General features: G+C 57.9%; 1 protein-coding gene across 1 annotated transcript in view; it reads left to right on the top strand.

The window, feature by feature from the left end:
- IGFN1 (immunoglobulin-like and fibronectin type III domain containing 1) overlaps nucleotides 1-14,509 on the top strand; it is a 39,825-nt gene that overhangs the window by 1,319 nt on the left and 23,997 nt on the right. The window contains exons 3-14 of the mRNA XM_012726781.1: nucleotides 641-777; nucleotides 1,540-1,639; nucleotides 2,892-2,936; nucleotides 3,193-3,238; nucleotides 3,895-4,072; nucleotides 5,036-5,149; nucleotides 6,464-6,632; nucleotides 7,343-7,615; nucleotides 8,251-8,298; nucleotides 12,798-12,917; nucleotides 13,384-13,508; nucleotides 14,196-14,334. Coding sequence (XP_012582235.1) covers nucleotides 641-777; nucleotides 1,540-1,639; nucleotides 2,892-2,936; nucleotides 3,193-3,238; nucleotides 3,895-4,072; nucleotides 5,036-5,149; nucleotides 6,464-6,632; nucleotides 7,343-7,615; nucleotides 8,251-8,298; nucleotides 12,798-12,917; nucleotides 13,384-13,508; nucleotides 14,196-14,334 — 1,494 coding nt within the window. The remainder of the gene's footprint in view (nucleotides 1-640; nucleotides 778-1,539; nucleotides 1,640-2,891; nucleotides 2,937-3,192; nucleotides 3,239-3,894; nucleotides 4,073-5,035; nucleotides 5,150-6,463; nucleotides 6,633-7,342; nucleotides 7,616-8,250; nucleotides 8,299-12,797; nucleotides 12,918-13,383; nucleotides 13,509-14,195; nucleotides 14,335-14,509) is intronic.

The following is a 14,509-nucleotide window of genomic DNA, read 5'->3' on the forward strand; positions in this document are numbered from 1 at the left end:
CTGCAGTGGCTTCTGAGAGCTTCATAGTGTGGTGCTTTAGCCCATTGCACCACCAGGGAGAGCCTGACTTCTATTTTTTTAACCTTAGTCCAAGTTCCCAGCCAACAAGATCATGACAAATTTGGGGGAGGCCCTTTGGTATTCAGACTGCTCTCTACGGAGACTTTCCTGGAAGGAGGCTAAGGGGATCCCTAAGAATGAGCAGCTTCCTGGTCAAATGTGCAGCATGGGGGGATTTTCTGAGCCTAAAACCGTGGGCCTGAGGACCAGCACTTGGACTGGAGAAGCCACTTCCTTCCAAGGCATCCTCCCCCGTGTGGAAGTCATCATCACCCCTCCCCAGTCGGGGAGAGGCCTTCAGACTCCTTATTCCACTGGTGTGCAAAGGGACATGCCGCCCCACCCCAAGTTCTCCCTGCTCCCCTTACACCAAGGCCAATTCAGAGGCACCCTTCCGGGGGGGGGGGGACCCAGGGACCATCTCTGGATGCCTGCTGTCCCCATGGCCCTTTAGGAGCCCTTGGGTCAAGGGTCCTGGCACCCTTCTCAGAAGGGGCAGTGAAACACCCAAATTAAAATCTCCACAAAGGACAGTCACCCTGTCCCAAGTTGTCAAGCTCCTTGCCTTTTCCCGTCACAGGCAAAAATGCCATCTTTCGAGCTGTGGTACATGGCGACCCCAGGCCCCAGGTGCACTGGCACTGTGCCAGGGGGGTCCTCAGCAACTCCAGCAAGTACCAGGTCTCCAGCCCCGGCAGCAAGGAGCACACACTGCAGGTAGGGACCGAGGTCTTCTGGGTCACCCTCCGTGCTTCTTCCCTGTTCCTTGTTCCTTGAAGGGTTCCCCGTGGCCCCGACCCCCTCAGGAGTGAGAGACTAGTTGGAGATGAGCTTGCCAGGTGTCCACCTGGAGACTCCCAGGTAGCTCTGCTGATAACTAGGGAGCCATGCGGACTGGAGCCTAAGAAATGGAGCTTTCTGATGCCTGAGCTACCATCTCGGCCCTGGAAAGATACTTCTCTTTACCTCTGTTCCCACCCTGTAAAAAGGAGTGGTAACAGTACTTACTTTATGGGGTTATTAATGGTATGAAATGCTTCTGCCAAGCGTCTAGCCAGCACCAGTCACACCAAGCTCTCAGCTGTGTCGGTCAGTGTCAGTGACGGTCACAGCCACCATTATGAGCACGACCCTGAGCTAACCCTCTGATGTAGATTAAGTCCCTTATTCTTGTCCATTGGCTGCTTCTTGAGCTGTCATTATCCTCATAAATAAACTAAGGGGCAGAGAAGTTAGGTAATTTGCTCCAGGTTTTACAATCTGTAACACAAATCAGCAATGGTATTCAGCCCCTGAGCCTCCAGAAGCCCCCAGAACAAGCTCTTTCTGCTGCAGAAGGTTGCCCTGATGGCAGAGTTGGCACATCCCCGCTCTGTCCAGATACACGCCTGTCTTTCCTGGCAAGGGCTGTGAGACAAAGATGACTTTACACCCCTGACAAGTGCCTCATAAACAGTTCCACCCTTGGCCTCTCTTCAGATCAACAAGCTGACCGGCGAGGACTCGGGCCTGTACCGCTGCACAGCTACCAACGTGTACGGAGAGGCCGTGTGCACTGCCAGGCTCACTGTTATTGAAGGTGGGCTCCCCTGCTTCTCCCCCAGCCCTGCCTCATCAGTCTCAAGGCCTCAGCCCTGGCCCTCTGCTCAGAGGGATCAGAGGTCGTGCAACTGGGTGGGAGGGTGAGAAGTGGGGGGAGGGCCCTTTATTTACATACCAGTTCCTAAGAATTAAAAAGGAGCGTGCTAGGCAGATGTCGGCTGCTGATCCTTTGAGAGAGTTTTGGCCAGTGGAGCAGTTTCTGCTCCTGGATCTTCTATGAACTTGTCACTGGGCTTTGTTTCCTGCCCTGGGTGTCAGTTTCTCCACCTTAGAGGATGCTTTCACAGGCCAATAGCAGAGCGGGCAGACCTGTAATAGAAAGGGCAGAGAAAGGGCCCTTTCTCTGGCCTTTTGTTTGCTTGTTTCTTTTAAAATCTTTTAAATTGATGACCCTAAATAACTGGAAGGCTGATATCACTTGAGGAAGCAGCTACTTTCAATTGGTTATGCTTTTGCCTATAAGTGAAAGAAAGTCCTACTACGTAGCCCAAGAAATAAAGACACTTCCTGGGTCTCACGGTAAGATGGTGCCCAGGGCTCCATCTATCACTAGAAGCCAGTCTTCCCAATCTGGCTCCATGGACACCCTTTCTCCTCACGGTTGTCAGAGGGTTGCTGCAGGTCCAAACTTTACTCACATTCAAGGCCATGGGGGTTGGGGACACAAAGAAGTTCCCAGCTCCCTCTGCTTCTTTTCTCTAAAAAGCCCCTCTCCCCACCCCCTATCTTCTCAGAAAGTCCCTGGAGACTCCTGCTTCCCTTGGCCTCCTAGTTGCAGGGAATGTGGGAAGACAGGTTTAGCCTTTCCAGCTTCTCTAGTGGAAGTAGGTGATGAAGACAATGTGGAATGTTTGCGGGGTCAAATGGCCGTGCCTGCCACATTTGGCTCTATGTGGCCTGGACCCTGAAATGGAGTAAAATAGCAGCTGTCCCCACAGGAGTGGTTCTGGCTGTGGGGGTGGCCTCCTCCCTCACTTGTGCCACCTCCCTGGCCCCATGGACATGTGTGGGGCCTCCCCTGTAGGAGATGGAGCCTCCTTCATGCTAAGGTTCTCAGCAGCAAAGCTTTGGATGGTGAAACACCAATTCCACCCCTTTTTGCTCAACCACCTTGTGGGGCTACCTTAGAGGAGAGGGGAGGTCAGGGCCCCCCATGCAGACTGTTTCCCAGGGGACCATTTTCCCTGCCTGTCCACATTAACCCCTTCATCTCCCCCCTGATGGTGCAGTTGGCTTTCGGAAGACTTGGAAGAAGCACAAGGAACCCCAGGAAGGTAGGTGATCTTTGGTGAATGTGCTACGCCTTGCCTGGCTCTCTCCATTAGGCCAGCTCTTCCTGCCCCCTCCCTCCCCCCAATAATACCTCAGGAATCCTCGCAGGCCAGCGGAGTCACCTCTGGAGAGTCCACTATCAGCTACAATCCTCGGGGCATCTCCCACCCCCACACATTCCTTCCAAGACAGAAGGCCTGCATGAGCCCCTGGGAACCCCACTCTGGCACTGGGGCCTCAGTCCTGCTCCTTTTCTAGATCTCAGGAAGTCGCTGATAGACTTTCGGAAGATGTTGAAAAAAAGGTGGGTCTGGGACTGTCAGAGGTGGGGTGGGGGAGGAGGCTGGAGGCGCCCATGGTCCTTGTCTCCCGCTACTTCCACAAGAGCTGGGCAGGGCCCTGCGGGTCCCTTCAGCACACGGGGAAGCCAGGCTGCAGGCAGGAGTGTGAGGTGGGGAAGAGCGTAGACCCGGCTCTAAGTCTTCTAAGTTCCATAACCTTGAACTAAGCATCGCTCTTGTCTGGGTCCCCGTCTACGTGTCTACAAAATGAGGTGCCTGGCTAGAACAGTGATTAAGACATTTTTTAATCAGTCCTGTAAATTGAAAAAAATCTCACTGGCCTTATTGAATGATTCGTGAATTGGGTAGCATCACACTAGCAGGGAGAAGGCTCTACCTGAAAATAATGTTTGGCACCCGCGGGATCCTCCCCTTCCTGACTAAAGACAATTTGGCCTGAAGCCCACTGGAGCAAAGACTTCTCCTTGAGAGCTAAAGCCGTGTGGCAAGGCAGAAGCAGCCCTCCCTGGGTCCTCCCTGTCCCCACTGGCCAGCACCACATCCCAGGCTCTGCCTCCTTCCCTCGCGGCACAGGGGATTGCCCCAGGGCCTCTTGGGGTGCCAAAACCAGCTCCTGGGGCTCCCCGGGCTTCTGACCTATACAGCCCCTGTTCCCCAGGGCCCCGCCCCCTGCCCCAGAGAAAAAGATGAACTCTGAGCAGGTGTGGCAGCTGCTGATGGCTGCGGACCGGAAAGACTATGAACAGATCTGCCTGCGGTATGGCATCGTGGACTTCCGGGGCCTTCTGCGTAGGCTGTGTGAGATGCGCCGTGAGCAGGTGGACACCGCTGCGCAGGTAACCTCGTGCCCCGCAGCCCTGGCACCTGGCCCCCGTGGGTGGGGGGGGGCGGCCCTGTGTTGGGGCGGCCCAGGGTGGCCAGGCCCAGGGTGTGGTGGATCTGGAATCCCAGGTCAGTATCCATCTCAGGACCCAGTTTCCAAGGGACGACCTGGAGCTGCTCTGACATACACTCAACTCTAGGACTTTGGCAAAGCTGGAGCCTCTTGGTTTCCTGATTTGTAAACTGAGGCTCAGGTGCTACTTACCTCGCAGGGTTATTGAGACAAGGAATGAGGGAATGAACTTAAAGCTCCCAGTGCAGTGGCTGACATTTAGCAAGGGCTCAGTCAGCTGGGTCACCACCATCATTGTTGTCACCACTGTCACCTCCATCCTCATCCACACTGTCATCACACACTGTCATCAGCACCAGCGCTGGGTGCCTGGCTTGTTTTCAAAGGCTGCAGGGGACAGGACAGTCTCGCTCCCATTAGCGTTTTTACCCAGAGTCCTATAAACTGGGCAGTAAGTTCTTTCCTGTGTCTAACCTTATCTTTGGTTTTTCTTCTGGACACACAAAGTGGCTAATTTTCAACATGCTAGAAGTAGATTTCCGCACAGCGAGTTGGCTCATCAGACCTCCCACATGGGGATCAGGTTTTCTCCCCTGCTCTGACACAGCAGCCGGGCACGCACAGGGGTGCTCTGCTTTCTACTGGCGGGGGGGAGCAGTGATCAGTAAAGACCCCTTGCATGTCCTCAGAGCACCTGGACACCTGGGGTCCCTTCTTGCTTGCCTGCCTGACCTGCTGTCTCTTGTTGGAGTTCCTTTTTTAGAGGGCTTAAGTCACTCATTTTTAAAGTGCTCCCTGGGATATCGGGGGCCTGGGGTATCGGGGACCTGGGGCCTGGATGGGGGTGTCAGATGGCTTTTCAGAGACTCCCCAGTGAGCCCCCCAATAGATTTCTTGTCCCCAGTACGTCAACACTGTCTCCAACTTGAGACACCTCAAGGTCACCAAGGAGGGCGTTGCGATATTTGACCTAGAGCTGGACATCAAGGATCCTGAAAACAAGGTTTACCTGTATAAGGTGAGGCAGGTGGGGCTGCTGGGGAGGATCTGGTGGAAACACCTCGGGTCTGGGAGGAGCTGTGGGCCCATGGGACCCCTGTGGGAACAACCAGAGTTTGCAGCATCTTCTGTAATTCCTGGGTGGAGTGAAGTCACCCCCCACTCCCAAGACATTCCACAGAGACCTCTAGCTCTTACTGAGCAACCAGGCTCTCCAGCAAAGCCTGGAGGCAGAAAGAGTGTTCTGAGAAGATGTACCCCAGCCCCTCTGAGCTCTCTCTGCAGAGATGTGACAAATCCTTGGGCTCCAGGAGTGGGAGAGGGGCCGGGGCAGGTGTAGGGGCCACAGTCTTATCCTGGGTCTGCCGTTTACTGGCTGTGTGACCTCAGGCAAGAGCTTAGCTCCTTGGTGCCTCTGTTTCCTTACTTGGGAAACGAGGCTATTAGAGCTGTCCCCTGGCTTACAGAAATGATCAGTGCGATGGTACATGAGCTGCCCTCCCTTCACCTCTGCTTCTGCCCGCCGCCCTTCCCAGTCCCTCGATCCTGCCCCTCCCACCCCCAGCCTAAATCTCTCTGTTCCCTTGCTATCCACAAGGATGGCTCACTCCCCCCCACCCCTACCCAACTCCCCCTGAGACCCCCTCGAACACCCCGTGGAGATACTCTATCCCCCAGCCCATCCCACACTCAGGAACTCTGATCTTCTCTCCCTCTCCTTTTCCCCTAGTTCTAGTCCTTTCTAACAGTATACTTACATGTACACTATTGTCTACTTAGGGTGCCGATTATTTGTCATCTCTCCATAGACTTTGAGCTCCCTGAGGGCAGGAGTCTGTCTTATTCACTCATGTGTCCCCAGTACCAGGCACACAGTGGGCGGGGTCATGGTGACTATTCGGCCAGCAGAAAATGTGGTTAGTGTAAGTGGCCGGTGTCTCCATCACTGGGCTTTGAAGCTCCACAGAGCTCAGACAGGACCCTAGTTCCTCTAAATGAATGTGCCGGAGCCTCCAGACCATCAGTGTGCACCCCCTCCCTGCAAGCCTGGCATAGCGACTGGCTAGTTCTACTCTGCTTTTCGATATATGGCCCCCCAGGCGCCTCTTGCATAACCCTTGGCGATGACTGACCTCTTGAGCATCAAGGACAGCCCTCGAGCCTTCACCTGCCTCCACCCCTCACTCCAGTTCCCGTCCTCCGATCTGGCTCCCTCCCCACTGTAACCCCACCTGCCCCCTCATCAACATATGTTCTGGTGCCTGGGCCAGTGGGGGAAATGTGCTGGGGAGCTGCTGAGACCCTGGACCCCCTCTTCCTTTTCTGGTCTCAGGATGGCAAGATGATCCCCTACGGCTCAGACAACCAGACCAAGCACTGTCTGCGGCGGCTGGGGAAATGCTACCACTTCCAGGTCCGGGACCTGCAGCCTGAGGATGCCGGCATTTACCAGGTCAAGGTGGAGGGGGCTGAGGTCTTCTCCACAAAACTAGATGCTGCTGGTGCGTGGGCTTCCCTGCCAAAGTTTGAGGGTGCGGGGCCTGGGGGGGTGCCATGTGGGTGTCACACGTAGGGTGAAGATTAATGTGACGTGGCCCCCGTGGCAAAGACAGTCGGGGAGAAGGATGCACACCCTTTGGTCTCTTTGTCCAAAAGCCTTAGTCCAAGGCCTGGGAGATCTGGGCTGAGTCGGTCTCTGCTGTGTGTCAGTCACAGACAAACATGGCACCTGCCAATCTGGTCACAGGCCTTTACAGCCAGCGACATTTTCAGATCATATCCAAACTGAGTTCACAGCCTCCCGCTGGCCCTTGCTCTTTTCTGATGTAGCCCACACACCAGCATCTCTGACACACTCCTGTGCCCCCCTGGGATGCTGCTCCAGGACGGCCCCTCCTCCCTCTTCCCCTACCACATCACCCGAGCACTTGCCAGCTCAGAGGGGCTTTGGGGGGGGAAGGGGGGCCCTGAAGAGGGAGCTACAGATGGGTAACTCAGAAAGAGCAATCAGGTTGGGCCGATCAAGCTGAAGATGCAGGAAGGGGGAGGTGTCCAGAGACTTGTCCTGCTGGTGGGGGTTGGAAGGGCCCAGGTGACGAAGGTGACCCCTCCAAGGGTCACAGGAGTTTGTGGCTGAGCTCATGTGAACCTGGGGTCTCCCGCCCCACTTGGTCAGACTGTCACACTGACGCCCCCTCCTGCTTCCCGGCAGCCATCCCCCCCAGAGTGCTGGTCCCGCTGGCTGAGGCCCACTGTGAGGAGCAGGGCGAAGCTGCCTTCGAGTGCACCCTCTCCAGCCCATGCCCCAACGCAACCTGGCATTTCCAGCATCTGCCACTCCAGCCCAGCCCCAAATATAAAGTGTTCGTTTCTCCCGATGGGCTGACCCACCGCCTGGTGGTGAGGGGTGCCAGCCTCTCAGACATGGGCCTGTATTCACTGGGCACTGGGCTCCACACATCCAGTGCCTGGCTGGTGGTTGAAGGTGAGTGCTTTTCTCCTCTCCCTCCCCACCTCCACCCAAGCAAGGCTTCAGAGCCAGGGAGGGCCTGAGGAGGTCAGGGGCAATGAGGCAAACTTGGTGGCTCCCCTACTCTCAGGGAACAGGATGGGCCCCTCAGACCTGTCCTTGACCCACTAGGTGCAGTCTTTTCCCGCCATCCCAGACCTCTGGAGCTGTGTCTTCATGGGCCTCTGGAATTACTCTCAAGCCACTGATCCCTGTTGGCTCTGGGGCCAGTTCATGGATGAGATAACCTTGAGCCAGACCAAAGAGCATCCTTAAACCCCTGTAAGGCTTTGAGTTGAAGGTGATCCCAGGAAACTAATTTGGATACTCATAAGGAAGGCAGAGAGCAAGGAGACCTTTAGAAAACATGCAGCTCTTCATTGGAGTTCGATAAGGAAGTGTCTGTGGCTCACAGACCTCAGGGACTGTGTGGCAGGATGGTGTGCCCTTGAGTGTAGGCCTGGAGGAGGTGGTGATGGGACTTATCCAGAATGAGGCAGCACATTCTGGCTTCCGATGGCCCTGGGGGAAGCTGGGGCAGACAAACACCCTGACCTGACTTCGTGGATCTTTCCTCTTTCTCTCTATGGGGTGTTGGCCTCTTACCCAAGCTGGGAAGGATACAGGTCTTCTTACTACAAAAGCTGACCACCAGCTGCTGGCACAAGGAGCCCAAGCCTCAGAAGCAGAAGATTCCAGGCACGTCAGTGGCAAGGGAGGGAAGCGCAGACAGCAGGGATCCAGGGGGGGCTCCCTTGGAGGAGTGGGACCCCAGCTCGTAGCCAGCCCAGCCAGAAGTGGCCTTGGTGAGCATGGCTGCTCCATGGTGGGGAGAGAAGGGGCAGCTGACTCAGCCTGTGGGCCTGGGAAGATGGGCAAGAGCCTTCTGGAAGCCAAGGGAGACAGAACCACTCTCTCTGGGAGAAATCAGCCCCACACAGAGGGAGCTTCCCTATCAGGGAGGCCCCAGCCACAAGAAGTGGGCCTGGAACCAGGGCTGGGTCTCATGGGAGGGCGGCAGCAAGATCACAGCAGAGACAGAGATGAGGACAGTTGGGGGGGCATAGCAGAAGGCTGGGAGGCCAGGTCCGTGCCCCCTCAGACTGCAGGACTGGGGAGCAACAGCAAAGAAAAGAGGTACAGAGAGGACAGTGGGAGTCAGCCAGATGGACAAGACCAAGAACCTCTCTGGGGTGCTTGCTTGGCACCCGGGATAGAAAACAGGGCCCTGCAGGGACCCCAGTCTAGTTCTGTGGTGTCTTGGTCAGAAGGAGAAGGGATGGGGAAGATTTTGCAGGAGGAGCGCCTGAGAGAGGTAAAGGAGGGTGACGGTCCAAGCAGAGGAGCTAGAGGACCGGGGGGGCTGGGTGGGGCCGCTGTATGGGCCCCCGGGAAGCTGGAGACAGCAAGGGAGCAGGAGGACCTGGTGCCCCAGAGTCTCCTGGGGGAAGAGGCCCTGACTGCAGGGCCAGCGTGGGCCCTGGCTGCTGGGGCCCCATGGGAGGCAGTGATGCTGACTGTGGGGAGACAAGGGACACAGGGGAGTCTCTAGACCAGGGGTCTACAGGCCAGGACTTGCAGACATCCAGTGGCAGAACATTTCTCCTGGAGCAAGGGTGTCCCAAGGCTCAAGGTTTGCTGCAGGAGGCAGATACTCAAGGTCTAGGGGAGTCTGGAACTGAGAAAAGTGGCGACAAAACTAGCCCTGGAGGCCCAGGAGGTCCTATGGGCCATGAGGGAAGCACACCGGGGCTCAGAGGAATGGAGGGCCGGGATACAACAGGGGCATTGGGCCAGGCAGGGGCTGAGTCTGGAAGCCTCCAGCAGCAGCCCCAAGGCCAGAGCGCAGGCCAGAGGGGAGCAGGCGGCCCTGGCAGAGCGGAGTCTGAGAGCACAGGTCCCTGGCATCACACAGAGCCCAGGCTCAGCAAGGCTGGGGCCCATCAGGAGCCTGGGGTGCTGGGGTCTGGTGGAGGGAAAGGAGGTGTGGGCAACACCCTGGTAGCTGGGCTGATGGAGTCTGATCTGAGGGTGGATGCAGGAAGCCACAGGCTACTTGCGTCTCCTAGCCTGGGTGCTCAGGGGCCTCAGGGGACACGAGGAGACACGGGTGGATTAAGAGGTCCAGGGGCAAAGGACTCTGAACCTGATTTCTGGGCTGGGTCATGGACCGCCAGAGCGAAGGGACGCAGGGGTGAGCTGGGCCCTGAGACTGGCGTAGGCAGCCCAGGAGGGAGAGAATCTAAGCATGGCCAGAGAGTCGGGTGTTCTGGAGGAACAGGTCCTGAAAATGGGGCTGGGCTGGCAGGAGAGACAGGATCTAGCCATGGTGCTGGTGGTAGCATCGCTTCTGTGGCACCTGGGGGAGCAGAATCTGCAGGAGGGGGTGCCCACAGGCAGGGCTCATGGGCGCTGGGGGGAATATGGTCTAGGAACAAAGACCACATTTTGGGGTTTGGTCCTGCAAGAAAGGACTTGGGGAGATTTGCTAGTCCTGAGAATGGCGCAGGTGGCCCTGGTGGGGTGCTCCTGGGTGAAGCCAAGAAGCACCAGGGTGCATCCAGAGGCTACAGCGATGCCAGCCCTGGGGGGTGCTGCACTTCCACCCGCGCCCTAGGGGCTTCTGGGGCAGCGGGGGGTGGACATAGAGGTGTCTCCAGTACCTCTGCAACAGTGGGAACTGATGGGGGTGGACATGGGGGAGCAGAACTGGAGGTTCCTATAGAAACAAGGCCTTGGGGTCAGGCTGGAGCTAATGGAGGCTCCAGAACTGCAGGGACTCTGGGGCCCATGGAAGAAGGAGGCCCAGAAGATGGCTCTGGGGGCCCAGAGGCTGAGGAGCCAGGTTCCCTGATGGCAGAAGGTCAGGGGGGAGATGAGGGAGGGACTAGCAGCCTTGGTGCCAGAACCTCTGGAGCCGCAGCTGGCTCTGGGGATGGGGCCAGGCACTCCGAGACACTTGCTCCTCACACCTGGGCTGGTTCTGAGAGCCAGTGGCCTTTTGGGTCTGGCATGGTGCTGGGTGGTGAGGATGGAGCAGCAATCCCAGGGTCTTTGCAAACTAGAGCCAAAACAGCTTACAGAGGAGGGTCAAGGAGTCTTGGGTCTGGGGTTCCGGGGCCAAGGGGTGAGGCAGTCTTTAGAAAGGGTTCAGAGGGCTTTGGTGGAATGGGGTTAGGGGCTGAGGCAGGTTATAGAAATGGTATTGGGGGTTCTGGGAGAAAGGGGTCAGGGGGTGAGGCAGGGCATTTGAGTTGTTTAGGGGGTTTCGAGGGAATCAGTTCAGAGGGTGAGGCAGGTCATTGGAGTGGCTTGGGGGATCCTGGAACAGTCAGCTCAGGGGGTGAGGCAGGTCATCAGGGTGGTTTAGGGGGTCCTGAGGGAATGGGTTCAGGTGGTGAGGCAGGTCATTGGGGTGGCTTGGGGGATCCTGGGAGAACTGGGTCAGGGGGTGAGACAGGTCATTGGGGTGGCTTTGCAGATCCTGGGACAATTAGGTCAGGGGGTGAGGAAGGTCATCAGAGAGGCTTAGGGGGTCCTGGGAGGACTCCATTAGGGAGTGAGGCAGTCCACAGGGGTGTTTGGGAGGGCACTAGGGGGGTGGAGTCAGGGAGTGGGACAGGCTATAGGAAAGGCTCGGAAACACCTGGGGAAACAAGGCCAGACAGGCAGGTGAGTCTTAGAGACAGTTCGGGGGTGTTTGGAGCAGCAGGCTCACTGGCTGGCGTGAGATTTAAGGGGATACCTGGTGGTCATGAAACCGCGGAGCAGATGTCAGGATGCAGGGCCACGTCAGCAGAGACTCACGGTGCCTCAGGCGCCGAGCGTGGTCCAGAGAGGAGCAGAGGAGCGGGCCTGGGGAAGGGGTCAGGTGCTGGGGTGGGCCCTGACCTAGACGCAACGCTGGCCACTGCAGATGGCCCAACACATGGGGCCAGCCCCAGGGGCTCGGGGGTGCTGGGGTCTCAGGGAGAACAGTGCCTTTCAGATGGGCAGGGCTCCAAGAATGGTCTTGCAGGTTCTGGACTCTCAGGAATCCCTGAGGAGTTGGGGGCCATTGGGTCTAAAGGAAAAGCAGACACCAGAGAGCAGCAAGATGGCTCCAGGGTCCCCCGGTCTCCTGGAGACAGAAAGCCGCCCAGGAGGGAGCGGTGGTATGCAGAACAAGCAGGGGTTGTGCAGGCTTCTGGGCTTCTTCGTGGCAGGAGGGCTGTGGAGGAACAGGCCTGGCTGGAGACAGCCCTGCAGCATGGGCATGAGCAGAGCTGGAAATTGGCTCCTGGGATGGCAGAGAGCCCCAGAGATCTGGGCTCGGGGGGATCAGCACCTCTGAGCTGGGGGGACTCACTGCTGGGAGGAGGCAGCCTGGGAGCAGGAGGCGGGTGCACAGCAGGGGCAGGTCAGTCTCTGGACAGCAGTAGCGTACTCAGAGGAAGGGGCATGTGGCCCTTAGGGTCTACTGATGGGCCAGGGCTAACCCATGCTTGGGCCCCAGACGGTGTAGGAGGTGGGGACCCACCCACAAGCTCCAGGGCTTCCTGTTCTCTGCAGGTGAAAGACAGCATTTTCAGGGGAGCTCACGTGGAGTCAGGGGGTTCAAGGGAGCCAGGAAGGTGCTCAGACCAAGAAATGGGTGGGTGTCAAGCCTCCTGGGACCTGGGGAGCAAAGACTCAGGACCTGGAAGGGGCAGGTTTAGTGGCCCAGGGGACTCAGATGTCCTGGATAATGGGACTTCTACTGACAGCGGGAATGGCCTCACCCCAGAACTTGGGGATTCAGGACCTCAGGGAGCCTGGGAAGGCCTAGATGGCCCCTTTGGAAGAGAAGACCTTGGAGGCAGATCAGGCTTGGGCTCTCAGTTAGGTAAAGGACAGGGAGGAAGAAAAGGAGTGCTGGGGGCTAAGAAAGATAAGACCCAAGATCTGGGGACCCTAACGGAGAACGAGGGAGGGAAGGCAGAGTCTGACAGGTCAGACAGGAGGCCCGGCCCACTTAGGAACCGGTATCAAACACAGACAGAGGCCGAGGTTGGAGCAACAAGGAGAGGGGGCGCAGTTGAGGCCAGAGGCATGGGGCAGCCGCCAGCAGAAGGGAACAGAGGGCCCCTGGAGGAGGCCCCTCATGAAGGCCAGAGTGGGGTGCCCCGGAGTGGTCTAGGCAGCAGGAGAGGGAGCAAAGGGGACAGGTTGGGGGTCTACAGCGAGGGGAGGAATGCCGCCCAGCTTCCCAGATCCAGACGCCAGCCTGACACTCACCGATTCTCCAAGGAGGTCCCAGGTAGGTATTTTTCAGCGGGGCTGGCTCCCTGGAAACGGGAGTGCCTCAGTGAGTCGGTCCCAATTCTGCCTCCAGTCCAAGAGTTTTTCTCTGCCTGGGCCCCCCATTTTCAGGGATTCTTCCCAGCTCAGGAAGCAATCTCTTCCCTCTTGAGCAGGTGGGGTGCAGGCTGCAGCCCTCAGAAGTCTCCTGGGCATCAGCCTTGACACCCTAGGTCCAAAGCACTGGACTTAGGATGGCTGTTGACTGCGTGTGGGTCACCCAGACTTCCCTTTAAGCCCCCAACCCACCTAGACCCTGCAGGTCCCTGTGATCTCTTGGCTCTGTGAGAAGAATGAGCGGTGTGGCTTTACTGGCAGTGGCTGAGTGTGCTGTTCTCCTGGGCACAGTGTAGGCCCCGGCTGGGGGGTGTGGCCTTGGGGAGTCTCTAGATGACAAGCTCCCAGTCCCCTCCGTGCCTGTCCAGCCCCCACAGGCCACTTCTCCCAGGGCCTAACAGACATGGAAGTACAGCAGGGGGAGCCCACTCAGCTCTCCTGCACCTTCACCAGTGACCTGGGGCCTGGAGCTCGGCTTAAGGATGGAGTCAAGGTACCACCCCCACCCTGCATCTTGGGAATGGAGAGGAACAGGGGTAAAGCAGAGCAGAGGGGAGTCTTTGCAAGAAAGATTCTTCATTTTACCAATATGCCCACCCTGGAAGGAGTTTAAAGAGCCAACATGGCGTGTTTACAATAAAAGTGGATCCGTATCCCGTCCATTTCCCACCTCGGTGTGTCCCTGGCCCTCCTTCCACCATCCCAGATGCCTTTCCTGTCTCAGCCCCTGCTGATTTCTCCCACCCTACTACCCTCAGTCCGTGCCATCTCAGCCAAGCACACAGGCCCTCTCGCCCCCTCAACCGTCCTCTGCCTCACTCTAGCTGTTGGCTCAGAGGAAGGATGTCCCAGTGGTTTGGGACACAGGCCTGAGCATCCACTGGTGTCAGGCGCCACCTCTGCCACGTACCCCTGTGCGGCCTCTGGCTTCCTCATCTATGACATGGGCTCTCCACAGCACCTGCCTCAGGCAGCGATGACAGTTAAATGAGCTGCTGGCTCCGGGGCTGAGCGAGCGCTCGCTGCCACACTGAGGTGCCCTCCCGCTGCTATTGCACTCTGCAACGGAGCTGCAGTTGCACTCTGAAGGGCCTGCTTAGCTAGCCGGGTCAGGGAGGGGCAGGGTGGGCCCGGGGGGTGGCTGGGGGGATGACTGGGCCTGCTTCGGCCTTGTTTCCAGCTCAGTGCCCAGGAGGGAATCTCCGAGCAAGACGGTCCCAGGAGCAGGCTCCGCAGTGCCGGTGTGCAGGGGGCCCAGCCCGGGAGGCCCACCTGTGTAGCCGGAGACCAGCAGAGTGAGGCCACCCCGACCGGCCCTGGTGAGGCCCGCCCTGCCCTTCCCTCCAGCAGTCGTTCATCAGGGTTCTGCTCTGCTTAACACCCACATGGCAGGCTGCTCTGCCGCCAGTGGCTGATCTCACCTCAATCTGAGATGATTTCAAAAAGCCAGCCCACCCCTCCCTATTCAGTGTCCAGAAGTCCCCACTTTGTCCC

This window comes from Condylura cristata, unplaced genomic scaffold (genome assembly GCF_000260355.1).
Source record: "Condylura cristata isolate star-nosed mole 26May11 unplaced genomic scaffold, ConCri1.0 scaffold00018, whole genome shotgun sequence".
NCBI classification, from domain to species: Eukaryota; Metazoa; Chordata; class Mammalia; order Eulipotyphla; family Talpidae; genus Condylura; species Condylura cristata.